Here is a 13,131-nt window from a genome sequence, read left to right as displayed (position 1 = left end):
TGGGTCCCTTGATGTACATGGTGAGGTCCCGGACCATGGCGCTTTGGTTCATGTGGATTATGGGTCCCTTGATGTACATGGTGAGGTCCTGGACCAGGATGTTTTGGTGGATGAGGAGGATGATGGAGATCATGATGGTACAGAGCATGAGAGCCTTTAGCTGTAAGCTGGTGTGGTATAGGAACAGATATGTAGAACATAAAACTGGGTTTTGGTCCATGTTTTGGTCCATAGAGGACTTTCCTTCTCCTTTCCTCAGCAAACTCAGACGGGATAATCCTGCTTTGGATTACATATCTGCCAGTTCCACACGGTTTCATGTCGGAGCAGATTTTTCCACCGCTTTGAGGGGAAATGGGAAAATTTGAGAAATGGACTCTTGGTGGCCAGTTGACAGGAAATTTATTGCGTTGCTGATAGCGTTCCAAACTTTTACCTGAGAGAGAGAGAGAGACACAATAATCTCGTTAAGATAAAAACAAAACCTCAATTAAAAGTCTCCAATGGATAATTTTCTTCAAACACTAAAAAAAAAAAAAAAAAAAAAGTTCAAATAAAGCTTGGACATGTGTTAGAGATCATATTAGAATTACTTAGGTCGTCTTGTTCTTTAAGCTGAAACGTCTCCCCGATCAAAGATGAGGAACAGGTCACGTCGGTCAGCCAGAAAAACAGCAAAACTCTGTAAAGCAAATACCATAAATGAATGATCCCAGTCTGCATTTTGTAAATATTCTGTGGCTTTAACTTACCTTATTACCAGGAATGCAGCAGCCATGGCTGCAGCAGGTCTCAGTTGTGTTGAGCTAGTCTGTGGATTTAGATTGTTCCAACGTCCACAAATAAACTCATCAGCTGCCCCTGCCCACCAAAACACACATACACCAGGAAGTTCACTGAGCATAATATACTGCCACCTTTATGTGTTTCCTACCTGCAGGTCTTTCTCAGCTGTTATCAATCTTGAATTTTAATGAGAAGTTGAACAGAGGCATCCAAGTTGGAAAAAGACAAAAACCCTGCTTCACACAAGTGGAATCACTTACCATGATTGCCCTGGCAGAGAGCAGTGGTCTGAGGTGAGAGGGTAGGGTTGAACACATGTGAGAGAATTATTATTTTTTTTTTACTGAATGCCTTAAATTTAAATTCAAAGCTAAAGGTGACAAGCTGACATCACAAAGGAACCTTTTCTTTTCCTTTAGAATGTTCCCTGCTGTGCTTCAGATTTTTACTTTTACTGACAGCACTTTCTTCTCAGGTGACATCTAAGAGCCAAGTAATTGCCTCCGTCTCTTTTCTGATGTTTATTTGTTCCTTGTCCCTTCGGTCCTGATGACTATTCAATCTCTTATTCGGTGCACTTACATGCTGCAGCTTTTTACCTCTATGGCTTTTAATTGATGGAGTGTCACCCAAAGTGTAGAGAGTTATCAGCACATGCTCACGGTGACATTATGGAACCCTGCACTGAAGCATTGTCTGAATTTCATTAATTTCTCTGTGCAGACCAAACCTGCTGCCGATCACAAAAATATTAAAATAAAAATTCATAAAATTTAATTCACTGCTGAGAGGTGCTTACAGGTCCCACAGCAGTTTCTGCTACCAGGATGTTGGCAGTGGATCATTGGGAACTTGATTACAGGTGGGGCTTTCATGAATTAGATGCTCAAAGAGTTTGTTAGAGTTAACTGTTTTGGACTCTATAACATCTTTTATTTGCTGGGCACTGAGCTAAAAGTCACTGTGGTTGCTGCGGCTTGGAGATATTACCAGCATATGCTCAGAGGGGGCGGCTGTGGCTGAGTGGTTGGAGAAGTCATCCTCCAGTACAAGAGTTGGGGGTTTGATTCCACCAGCAGTCACAGCAGTGTTCCTGGGCAAGACACTGAACACCTCATTGCCTCCGATGTGTGTCCCATCGGTGTTTGAATGTGAAAGCACTGATTATTTTTTGTAGAGTGCTGTATGAATGAGTAAATGAGGGCACAGATTGTAGTGTAAAGTGCTTTGAGTATCTTGATATGATAGAAAGGAGCTAAATAAGTATAGTCCATTTAATAAATGGGTAAAAGTTTGGCATTAATTTTTGCGTCAACCCCATTTGTTAACAAAATCTCATGAAGCCTTGGAGGTATTTTAATAAACTCCTTAAAAAATGTATTATTATACACAACTTATTAACGTTTGGTGTCAAATTCAAGATGGTCGTCGCAATCACGGGCAACCCCAAAATGGCTATAATTCAGTTTTACAGATTTTGAGCTAAAATTTGATGTGGTTGTCATGATTAACCAATACAATCAAATGTTACTGTATCACCAGAGTTCTGATTTGTATGTTGGTTGGACCTCCCTGTCATGATTCACAAGTTTTTTTTGTTTTTATCTCAGGAAGCAAATGTTGATGTAGGCATCACACATCAGGAAGTACCGACAGATCTTCTGGACTACAATATATTCAGGAGGAGAGGATGGAAGTCACTGTGCATTTTAAGATGGCTTCCAGTAGCACAATAATATTATTGTGTTTCTTACAAAGAGCAGATTCCAGATGCCCTGGAAGCAGCAGCAAGGTGAGCATTGTAGAGAATGTTGGTGGGAGAGCTGACTCCTCCTTACTTATTAGGAAGAATGAAATGGATGAGATCATCAGGTGTGATCATTTCGTAGCAAAGGCGAGGCAACACCCACAGGACGTCACTCAGGCAAGTCTTTAACTAGGTATTTTCACAAAGGAACACAACAGGAAGGCTCTAACCAAGCAATAACCATGTACTGTTTAAAGTTAAGTTTGAAAAAAGTGTATTTTACCTTATTCTTGAATAGCAGATGTCTTCCTTAGAAATAATCAGGTGGAATTGTATGAAATGCCACAAAAGCAATGGCACTATGGCACCATCAGCTGGACACTCAGAAGACAGCATAATCATGGTTCTCTGCCTGCAACAGGAGAACAATCTAAAGAAAATATATTGTATGAAGGGAAATAACAGTTTTGTGACACGGGAACATAGGGCAGACATTTGTACACAATTCAAGGAAAGTAGGAGAGATGAAAATAGTTGATCCAACTAGATCACATATAAAGTAGGGAAATACTAAATGTGGCAAGACAAATGATATGAACATGAATGTGCGCATTCAGGTACAGAGACTCGAGAGAGGAAAGAAAATTATATATTTCTAAGAAATGCTGGACTAAAAGACTAGTTTAGTATTCCATTTAATTCTTTTTTATTTTTCCTCCTGATTCATGACAATGTTTAGTCCTTCTGCTTCTTTGTGTGCTTGCATCACAGATGGAAAAGGGAGGTCAGTACTATGTTTATTTGGTTATTACAGATTTTTGTTTTGATGCCGAGTAAATCCTTTCTCTGTTTTTGTATGACTGGATTTTTTTTCTCAGATCTTTTTTTACAAAGCTGAAATATGGGACATACTGAGCAAATTCAAAAGAAAAATAGTCTTCATCAGGCATTTAAGGAAACAAATAGAAAAAGTGGCCTTGGGATATTAAATGTTTTGCAGCAACTGCTCTTTCAGAGCCATAAAACATACTTAGATCAAAAAATGTAACTATATAAAATGCTTTCAAAACAGTTTTGTATGGAGGAAAAAATGATATAAAATGCAATGCCAGTTTCAAGAAACTGTAGAGGTTGTGTAAAATGTCAAAAAACAAAAACTAAACTAAGCATCCTCCAGAATGGAACTTAATAAAGCCATATTTTATTTACAATGACACAGTAATTATATCAAATGTTGAAACTAAGACATTGCAACTTTTAACAAGAAGTTAATAGCTGTTACATGTTTCCCAAAGTGAAGCATCCACTTTTCTTTGAACAAATATCTGTAAGTGTCTAGGAAGTGAGAAGACCAGTTCTCAAGTTTTTAGAGAAGAACATCTTCCCACTCTTGTCTGGTGTAGAATTCTAACCGTTCAACAGATCTGGCTCTTTTTATTTTTAATTTTTCACAAGAATTTTTACTAGATTGGAGCATATGTGGTTCTAAAACCTGTATATACTGCATTGATGGTGCTTTTCCAGATAAGCACTAATGCACCCTCATACCGTCAGAGAGGCAGACTTTTGAACAGTGCGTTAATAAAGGGCTGGGTGGTCCTTCTCCTTTTAGTACAGTGGATGTAAAATCTTTTTTTTTAAACATTAAAGTGAAATTAATGTAACATCTATGATTTAAAAAAGAATGTCCTATTTCAACTTGTCTGACCACAGAAGAGTTTTTCACTTTGCCCCAGTCCATTTGATTTGAGCTTTGATCCAGAGATGACTACAGAGTTTAAAGATGGTGTTCACATGTGGTTTTTCCTGGTCTTCATAAAGCCATAAGCAGCATTGACAGATGGTATGGTGAACGGTCCAACAATGTTCAGTCAGGTCATCTGGATGCTTTCTTTTTTTTGCTGAGACATTTCGTCCTTCATCCAAAGGACTTCTTCAATCTGAGGAGCCACCACACAAACTGATTCCCACAAACAGCATACTCCATAGTGGATAAAACAGTTTGCTGGTGTTAAGATGGCCTCTGGGGCCCACCATCTCCCCCGTGAACTCCTCTGAGACAGTCATGCCAACGTGGTTCAAAACACAAGCACTTATATGCATCTCAAAGAATATGTTAGCAAGAATCTTTTCATAAACTAAAATAAAGCTAAAAAAACTGAATATGTTTCAGCCTCAGGTTGAGGAAGCGTTTTACCTTTGCTCTTACTATCACTTTTCAGTTTGAACCCAATTCTTGTGCATAAAAAAAAAAAGAAATGTTAGAAGATCAAATTATGTTTTGAAGACTTAAAGAAAAAAAACCGTGTAAACCTACATGGTTATAGTTTTTTCTGCACAGCAGAATGAAGATTTGTCAGTAACGTTAAAAGGTTGAAAAAGCGACAAGTCTTTTTCACCTCCAACAATTTATGACCCAGTTATAAAGAGTTTTTCATAAAAGTCTTAAAATGAGGAGACTGGGAAGATATTTCTAGACCAATGATTGTGTTATCCTTGACTTTTAACAGGAAAACTCACTTGTGGAGAAATCATCCAAGAAAACAGCCATGAACGTTTTTATCAAAACAGAGCCGCCAGCACTTCTTTTATAAATTATCCTTGATCATGATTTCTGTTCATTTTTGTGTGATTTCTTAGTCAAAACAGAGCCCTTTTCATTTCACACTAGATTAAAGCTACACATTTTAAACTAATAAAATCAAATCTATCCGAACGTTTCCAAAATAATAGACTTATTTATCAAGATGTAAGAATGGTCATTTTCAAACCTATTTTTAGGAATTTAAAATGTTTAAGATGCACCACATGCAAGAACAAAATGTGAGTTTTGCATGTGCATTTTCAGGCTTAAATAAACTATTTCTGTAGACAAAGCCCAGGAGGCAAACAGTTTAATGTAGCATAAAGATCTGAAAATGGGCCACATCGATTCTGACTGGAGTCGGACATCCTTCTTCCTGACCAGCTTAAAGGGTCAGGATGCAATGTTCTGGTCCATGAGTTCTGGTGGTCAGAAATAATAGCTTACATTCATTCAACCTTTATTTATACAGGTTAATCCCATTGAGCCCTCGGTGACTCATTTACAAGAGAGACCTTTATTTTAACAAAAAGTGATGACAACAGTGGACAACAACGACAACAATAGACAATCATAAATGAAAGCATATGAATTGAGAAGCACAAATGAAAGAATGGTATAAAAATGAAACAAAAAACAGCTAGGTTGTAAGGCGATGTAGAAAACTAAAAACAGGAACATGTCTGCATTGTTTTTCCCCAGGAACTTAGCAGATGTTTGAAGCTACTTAGAGAGGTCAAGGTCGACAGCTTCAGATCTTTTTGAAAGAAATTCCAGGAAACAGGAGCGGAGTAGAAGACCCTTTTACCCAGTTCAGCCCTCACTGAGGGAACACTGCATGTAATAATGTCCTGAGAGCGCACACTGTAACTGCACTCATGTAGGGGAAGATGTATGAAGGTAAGAGACAAAGAAGTGGTTTAAAGATGACAATGTGCCAGTGAGAGAGTCTGTGTGAAGTTAATTGTGACCTGTTAACCATCCATCCATCCATCCATTTTCTTTACCCGCTTATTCCATTTTGGGTCACGGGGGTCGCTGGTGCCCATGTCCAGCAATCACTGTGCGAGGGGCGGGGTACACCCTGGACGGGTCGCAAGTCCATCACAAGGACACATAGAGACAAACGAGACAAACAACCATGCACTCTCACTCACACCTAGGGACAATTTAGAGTTACCAATCAGCCTAACATGCATGTTTTTGGTCTGTGGGAGGAAACCGGAGTACCCGGAGAAAACCCACGCATGCACGGAGAGAACATGCAAACTCCACCCAGAAGGCCCCTGGACCGGGGTTTGAACCAGGGACCTGTTCGCTGAGAGGCAGCAGCTCTACCAGTTGCGCCACCGTGCTGCCCATGTGTTAAGTCACTGATGCTCAATAAGAAAAGGGCTTCTGGAGAAAATATAAATATATTTTCCAGATCAATAATTAGTAATTTAATATACCGTTTTGTGTTACATTATTAGCGTTTAGCATACAGCTTAGATCATTTAGTGTATATCTTAGATCCTTATATACTGTTTCTTTTAATACTTTATATTTTTTGCTATTTTTGCGTGTAACTGGGACCTTGAGTACACAATTTATTTCCACCTCGTGTACCACGTGATGCGAATGACAATAAAGAACCTTGAACCTTGAAGATGGCTGACACATAGAAATGTCTGTAACTCCAACAAAGTTACAAACATCGCTCTGAGATGAGATGTGTTAGTAGCTGGGAGCCGTCCACAACACATACTTCCAGCATGACACGTTTTGTTATTGTGTAAGATCACACATAACATTATTTTCAAGGTTACGAGCCAGAATAAGACAATTTTATTCTGAAACTCTGCTTGCTTACAATAAAGGTAATCTGGAGCCTTCACTTTTCTAATGAAATAACTCATCTTGGATAAATTGGGTTGTCAAAGTTAAAATAAAGTCAAATATAAAAATACTGAAAGTTTGTTGATGAAGAGAGGAAAAACCCCAGGCTCCCATAGGTCGAGGCTGTTGGCATGGAGTCCTTGAGGCAGAGTGCAGCAAAACACAATCAGCTCAGACGTGACGGTAAAGGCAGCTCACAAACTAAGTGCTGCATTTGGAAAGTCCCTCGAGCACAGCTTAGCCTCTTGATTAGGCAACCTGCAAGACACCAGGGTGCCCCCCCGGGAACCTGCACCTGTGGTCAACAAGCAATAACAATATCACTGGGAGATGGAAAGTTACTGAGGAGTGGCTGCAGCCCGTACGGATATTTGCTTCTATAGGAGATGTTTATGTTCACTAAAGCAGAGCTGCAACCTAGCTCCCTTTTCCAAGAACACAAACGGATGCATTTCGCTTGTTTAATACTAACCATGCTGAATTGATTAATGTTCAATTAAAAACAAACTGATCCCTTTTTCAAATGCAGTGTGTAAGCTGCTAAATCAGTTTGCTTTTAGATTGAATTTTTGCCTGCTGCTGAAGGCAAACATGGATGTTTTTTGCCCATGTCTGTCTGGGTGTGTAGTAATTTGTCTGTCTGTTAGCAAAATTTCTTCAACTCTCAGCAAGGAATCGGTGACGATAACTGGTTAACTTTTGGAGGTAACCTAATTAAAGATGGCTGCCGTAGCCTACTGACTTTACAAAACACAAAATTGTCTATAACTCAGTTTTACAAGGATGCAAGGATTTTTACTGTCATTCTCATCACATGTGGTACATGAGTTGGAACGAAACTATCTACACAGGGTCCCAGTTACATCCAACAAAAATACATATTGTAAAGAAAAACATTAGTAAGATCCGAGACATGAACTAAGAAATATACTACATTCACTAAACTAAGAATGCAAAAGACTAAGAATACACGTTCTGCACTTAATGCTCCTCAGCCTTCTGCCTGAGGGGAGCGGGGAAAAAGTGTGTGTGCTGGGTGAGTGGGGTCCTTCATGATGCAGGTGGCCCTCTTCCTGCATCTGGAGGTGTAGATGTCTGTGATGGTGGGGAGACTGACTACAACAGATTTCTGTGCAGCCTTCACCACTCTCTGTAAAGCTATTCTTTCTGCAGCTGTGCAGCGTCCATGCCACACGTTGATGCTGGAGCGCAGGATGCTCTCCACTGCACACCTGTTGAAGGAGGTGAGGACTGAGCTTCCCAGACCAGCTCGTCTCAGCCACCTGAAGAAGTAGAGTCTCGGATGAGCTTTCTTGATCAGGCTGGAAGTGTTGATGCCCCAGCTGAGGTTGTCATTCAAGTGCACACCCAAGTACTTGTAGATGGAGACCACTTCCACCGCAGATCCTCCTATGTTCAAGGCGGAGGGGTGTTTATTCCTTCTGAAGTCCATGACCATCTCCTTTGTCTTCTTCACATTGATGTGAAGGTCGTTCTTCCTGCATCAGCTCTCCAGGTGTTCCACCTCCTGCCTGTAGCTGGACTAATCATTGTTTTTTATGCTTCCAGATTACAGATATTGAAATAAAATTTGGTGTTGTAGTAATTGATATACAGCCATAATTATAATCTGAGATGTAACTGATCGTGCAAGATCTGTTTTTAAAATGTTGCTTGTAACTGTTGTCAACTACTCTGTCTGTTAGCAAAATAAACCATTGCTCATATTTTGATGAAAGTCTTAGAAAATAGTACATCTACCACTGATTAACTTTTGGAGTCAACTTATTTCAAGATGTCCACCACAGCTAATCAACTTAAAAAAAAAAACTCCTAAATTTGTAAAACATAGTAAGATTTATCAAGACTGACCTAAAGTCAGTTTCATGTGGTGGTAGATGAGCGTCATACTTGCAGCACTTACATAAAATGCTGATAGTCAGTGCAACTGAGCACCGAGGTTTACAGCTAATTTTATATTTTTTACTAACAATTATTTATATTCTTGAGATGGACAGTCTTGTTCTTTCCATCTGCACTGATCTTATTCGGCTGGCTCTTTCTCTGCTGCCTTAATGTAGCTCAGCATCATTAAAAAAGAATAAATGCTCCCTGGACAGATTGTTGCCATCTTATTCTGGAGTCATACTGATAGAAAAAAAGGGATCTATGTTTGCTGCTCATTTAGCTTAAAATGAGTTGCAAAGTCCTTCCAGTCCCCAAAGGCTAATTTTACTAAATTATTTTATTTTTGTGGTTTAGAGGAACAAACATCACTGATTTTTTTAACAGTTTACATGTATTTATTCCTAACAAAATAAGACATAAAGGATTAATACACTGAACAACATAAAATGTTGCATCTAACAAGGTTGAGTCACAAACTCTTTGCTGATCAAACAAAGAAGAATCCGTCCAGAGGACCTGACTTAACCCTGTTAGATTTATCTGGATTATTGAGTGTGCATCAGGGCATCTAATGTTGCAGTTTAAACCAGCAGTTTAACCTGATATGTGAGAATAAAATTACAAAAACTAAAAAAAATAAAGAGAGAAAGAGCCAAAGAAAGGAAAATTCCAGGTCCTGACAGTATAGGGGGTCATATAGTTAAGAAATATGCCCTGCAGCTAACAGGCACTTGTTTTCTTTTCCATGTGTCTCTCCAAACTTACAGGGTCCCACAGCTCTGGAAAGACTGTTATTGCTCCAATCCCAAAAAGTAAAATTGCTCTAAACAACTTCAGGCCTGTTGCCCTGACTTTAATAATAATGAAGTCATTTGACAAACATGTTTGGGAGATTTTCAAGGATTCAAGTTTCTTTATTTGTCGTTCAAATCATATATGGTACATGTGCTGGAACGAAATTGTGTACACGTGGTCCCAGTTACAGCCAACAAAAGTATTAAAATGTAAAAGAAAAACAGTAATAAGATCTAAGATATGAACTAAGAAAAATTTTAACTAAAAATACACTAAGCACTAGTAGCATAAAAACAATACGCCGAACAGCAGCACGAACATGAGCCTGTGTGAGCAGATGAGCACGCATGAACACAGCAACATGAAACAGATCAGCAGCAACATGAAACAGATCAGCAGCAACATGAAACAGATCAGCAGCAACATGATGTGATGTCATGATATGGTTTCTTGTCTAAAAAAATAATAATTTGTACCCACTTAAGTTTCCTTACTGGACTTATAGAAGTGTGGATAACGCAACAGGAACTCTTTTAAATGATTTTAAGACACCTAGACGGTACAAAAACCTATGCATTGCTTTTTATTGACAGTTCATCTCCTTTTATTTGTATTCAACCCCACATTTTAGCAGAGAAATTATGATGCTTTTATGGTCTTGGTTCTGGCCTCATGTTATCTTATGTACTTTAACTGTTGGGGCCCAGTGGGTGGGGGTGTCAGTGGTGTACCTTCTGATGTCCTTTTGTCCTATACTGGTCCCCTCAGGGCTTCCATCTTTCGCTCTTTTTATTTATATAAGAATGATTGTCGCAGCCAGTATCCACCGCATCACATTTTAAAGTTTGCTGATAACTCTGTCATCCTGTCTCTTCTCAACTGATGACCCAGACCCTGTGATCAGGGACTTCACTGAATGATGTGAGTCTTCTTTTGTAAAGTTAAATGTTTCTAACACAAAAGAGACGATCATTGATTTTACAAAAGACTCTTCGACTGCCACTCCTGTGGTCATTAATGGTGAAGCTGTTGAGTTGGTGCATCAATATAAATATCTGGGAACTGTTCTCGATGACATACTGACCTCTGATGCACACGTGAACTCACTTTGGAAGAAGGCCCACCAGATAATGTATTTTTATATTGGAAACTCTGTGGTTTTAATGTTGATTCTATTTTTACGAGTGCTTTATACACGTTTTATCAAGTCTTAACTTTTATCTTCTTTGGTTTGGATTTTTAACAGTAACGAACTCTGGGATTGTCAGGAGGTGCAGAATTTTTTCTGGCATAGCCCTACAGAACTTCACTGACCTACACAAGGTGAGGTCAGTGAACAAAGCCAGGCTGATTCTGGCAGATCCTGATCAGCCACTTCATGATAAGCTTAGGTTGCTTCTGTCTGGATGCAGGTATCTGTTGTCCAGATGTAGAATAAACAGATTGAAAAAATCCTTTATCTCTGTAGCTGTCATCTTTGCGTTGATTTAAGCTCTACCAGAACTGAACACAGAAGGACCTGGAGATAAGAGTAAAGGTAGTAAGTTATGTACAAGTTTGGGGAAGACGACATATCGGCAAAGAAGCACAGCTGGTGATCATATGATTTCTTGAAATCTTGAGTCAATCCTTAAAGACAATAATAAGAAATATTCTTACTTTGTGCTGGTGAAGATTCTGTCATCCAGGACATGATAAATTCAAAAAACGTTCAAGACAAAAACAACTGGACTTTATTTGTAACAGAAGACGTTTCGCTCCTCATTCGAGGAGCTTTCTCAATTCAATGAGCAGTAAATGAGAGATTCAGGTTATAAGGCTGAGTGAGATAAGACACACACATATGTAGATTTGACAAGTCACACCTCAACACCTTAACAGTAGGGATTTCTTAAGGTCTTTGTTACTCTAATTCACAGATGAGACCCCTCTGTTCCCATCAAGTGTGAAAACCGGCCGGGAATCTGTCTTAAAGTTGGTGCGAAACGTCTTCTGTTACAAATAAAGTCCAGTTGTTTTTGTATTGAACGTTTTTTGAATTTATTCTTACTTTGGTTATACAGGTCTTGGTCTTTGAGGGAGGTCCAGAAATGTGGTACTGTGCTCAGGGAGCAATGATCAAGATTTAGAGGTGAGAGAAACAGGTAAAGTGACGTCAGGAGCGGACAGACAGGTGCAGAGTCTGAAAACTTGTTTCTCTTGCAGGACTGGAACTCAGAGTTTGCAAACGGTATCTGGGAGTCAGATCAAGGTACCAGGAGACAGATCAACACAGGGAGAGCAAGACCAGACTGTAAAGGAAGCAAGTTCAAGGTAAGTAACTGAACGATAAAGATTATTCAGGGGTTGTCGGTTTCAACGCTCCAATGGTCAGCTGAAGCCAGCCAAGACCTTAAGAAGGGTAGGACTGATGAGATGATAGGAATCACCAGTTGGAGCTCCTCTTCCTGGTTCTACCTGTAAATCATAAAATGTCCAGCAGAGAGAGAGACAGTACCACAGATCCTAAAGGTAGAGAACATGCTTCTCAATGAACAGTGGTGATTTCTGTGCTGTTGTTTAAGTGTCTTCAAGTCTTGGATGTTTTATATATATTGACTGTGAAACAAAATGCCCCTCGGGGACAATAAAGATTCTTAAACTTGACCTTGAACTTGAAATGTGAGTATGCACTCAATATAAATAACAAACTCTGCTGAATTTACTGAAGACCATGTTGAAGCATGAGTCTCTTTATTGACCTATATAAGGCTGACCTTAGGCTGTGTATATAAATATACATATGTTAGTTTAAAATCTGAAAGAAGATATTCACGTAGAAATACAAGATTAAATCTGCAGCTAAATGTGACAAATAAAAAAGAGAGAGAGAGAGCCATCTATCAAGAATAACTATCAAGGATCAAGCAATGCAGCAGTGCTCATGCATTTCATATCAAATGTCTAGTAAGTTTACTATTTTGATTCAATTAATCGTTTTATCTACATTCTGAACTCGGCAAATCTGAGCGTAAAAAAGTCATACTGATACATCAAACTTGTCGGATGTCTCCATTCCAAAAGGCTTTTCTACTGATGACATCATTGACTTCTTTTCTGTCACTTTGGCTGTTTCCATGCATAAACAAATGCATGTGGTTGTTGGCAGAGGTTCAAAATGTTGTTTACTGTTTTTAAGTTAAGGACACATTTATGAGGAAAGTATTGTGCAGATTTTGCTTCTTACTTAATTAATTTTTTTTTCACGACACTTGTAGTTTCATGTTTTGTTGAAGTCACTTCAAAACATTCTGCAATATTGTGGTTTTGTATTTTTTCCCCTTTATGTAGATATTTTTCATTAATTCATGCATGCAACATTTTAAATTGAGCCCTTTTTGCAGGGATACATTAGGAAAAGTTATTTTTTAGATTCATGGGAGTTTTTCTGGTT

At 38.8% G+C, this 13,131-nt stretch overlaps 1 protein-coding gene across 1 annotated transcript in view; it reads right to left on the bottom strand.

Moving 5' to 3' along the window:
* LOC119415503 (protein pygopus-like) overlaps positions 1 to 889 on the bottom strand; it is a 1,433-nt gene extending 544 nt beyond the window's left edge. Inside the window, exons 1-3 of the mRNA XM_037682649.1 lie at positions 753 to 889; positions 594 to 682; positions 14 to 436 (exon numbers count right to left, since the gene is read on the bottom strand). Coding sequence (XP_037538577.1) covers positions 14 to 436; positions 594 to 682; positions 753 to 778 — 538 coding nt within the window. The 5' untranslated portion in view covers positions 779 to 889. The remainder of the gene's footprint in view (positions 1 to 13; positions 437 to 593; positions 683 to 752) is intronic.
* Positions 890 to 13,131: the final 12,242 nt, after the last annotated feature.

Source organism: Nematolebias whitei, chromosome 10 (assembly GCF_014905685.2).
Source record: "Nematolebias whitei isolate Nwh7 chromosome 10, NemWhi1, whole genome shotgun sequence".
NCBI lineage: Eukaryota > Metazoa > Chordata > Actinopteri > Cyprinodontiformes > Rivulidae > Nematolebias > Nematolebias whitei.
The sequence above is the reverse complement of the archived record's forward strand: the minus strand, read 5'-3'. Positions and strand labels throughout refer to the sequence as shown.